At 47.3% G+C, this 865-nt stretch overlaps 1 protein-coding gene across 1 annotated transcript; it reads left to right on the forward strand.

Annotated features, from left to right (window-relative positions):
- Nucleotides 1-20: 20 nt before the first annotated feature.
- Nucleotides 21-860, forward strand: LOC144219031 (olfactory receptor 52E4-like; the record flags this gene model as incomplete). The annotated part of the gene is made up of 1 exon (XM_077749020.1): nucleotides 21-860. A coding segment is annotated over exon 1 (840 nt), but the record flags the coding sequence as incomplete, so codon positions are not given.
- Between the last annotated feature and the right edge of the window lie 5 nt (nucleotides 861-865).

Genomic DNA, 865 nt, shown 5'->3' on the forward strand with positions numbered 1-865 from the left:
TACACCTTAACAGGAATTCAATGACACTTGCTGGGAGAATGACTTCCATCAATGACACCCAGTTCCATCCCCCCTTCTTTCACCTGCTAGGAATCCCAGGTCTGGCAACGGTACATATCTGGATCGCTTTCCCATTCTGTATTGTGTACCTGATTGCCCTTGTGGGGAACATCACCATTCTCTTTGTGATCAAGACTGAACGCAGTCTCCACCAACCCATGTTCTACTTCCTGGCCATGTTGTCTATGATCGATCTGGGTCTGTGTACGTCCACCATCCCCAAAATGCTGGGCATCTTCTGGTTCAACCAACAAGAGATCAGCTTTGGGGGCTGCCTTGCCCAGATGTTCTTTATCCATATGTTCACAGGCATGGAGACTGTTCTCCTGGTGGCCATGGCTTATGACCGCTTTGTTGCCATCTGCAACCCTCTCCAGTACACCATGATCCTCACCAAGAAAACCATCAGCATCCTAGCTTCTGTTGTTGTTGGAAGAAATTTAATCCTTGTGACTCCATTTGTGTTTCTCATCTTGAGGTTGCCCTTCTGTGGGCATCACATCATCCCTCATACGTACTGTGAGCACATGGGTCTTGCCCGGTTAGCCTGTGCACCCATCAAGGTCAACATTATCTATGGGCTCATGGTGATTTCTAATATCATTGTGGATGTGGTCCTGATTGCCTCCTCCTATGTACTTATCCTTCGAGCTGTTTTCCGCCTTCCTTCTCAAGATGCCCGACTAAAGGCTCTCAATACCTGTGGTTCTCATGTCTGTGTCATGCTGTGCTTTTACACACCAGCGTTTTTTTCTTTTATGACACACCGTTTTGGTAGAAACATTCCCCGCTACATCCACATTCT

Source organism: Crocuta crocuta, unplaced genomic scaffold, assembly GCF_008692635.1.
Source record: "Crocuta crocuta isolate KB4526 unplaced genomic scaffold, BGI_CrCroc_1.0 C28141732, whole genome shotgun sequence".
Classification (NCBI taxonomy): Eukaryota; Metazoa; Chordata; class Mammalia; order Carnivora; family Hyaenidae; genus Crocuta; species Crocuta crocuta.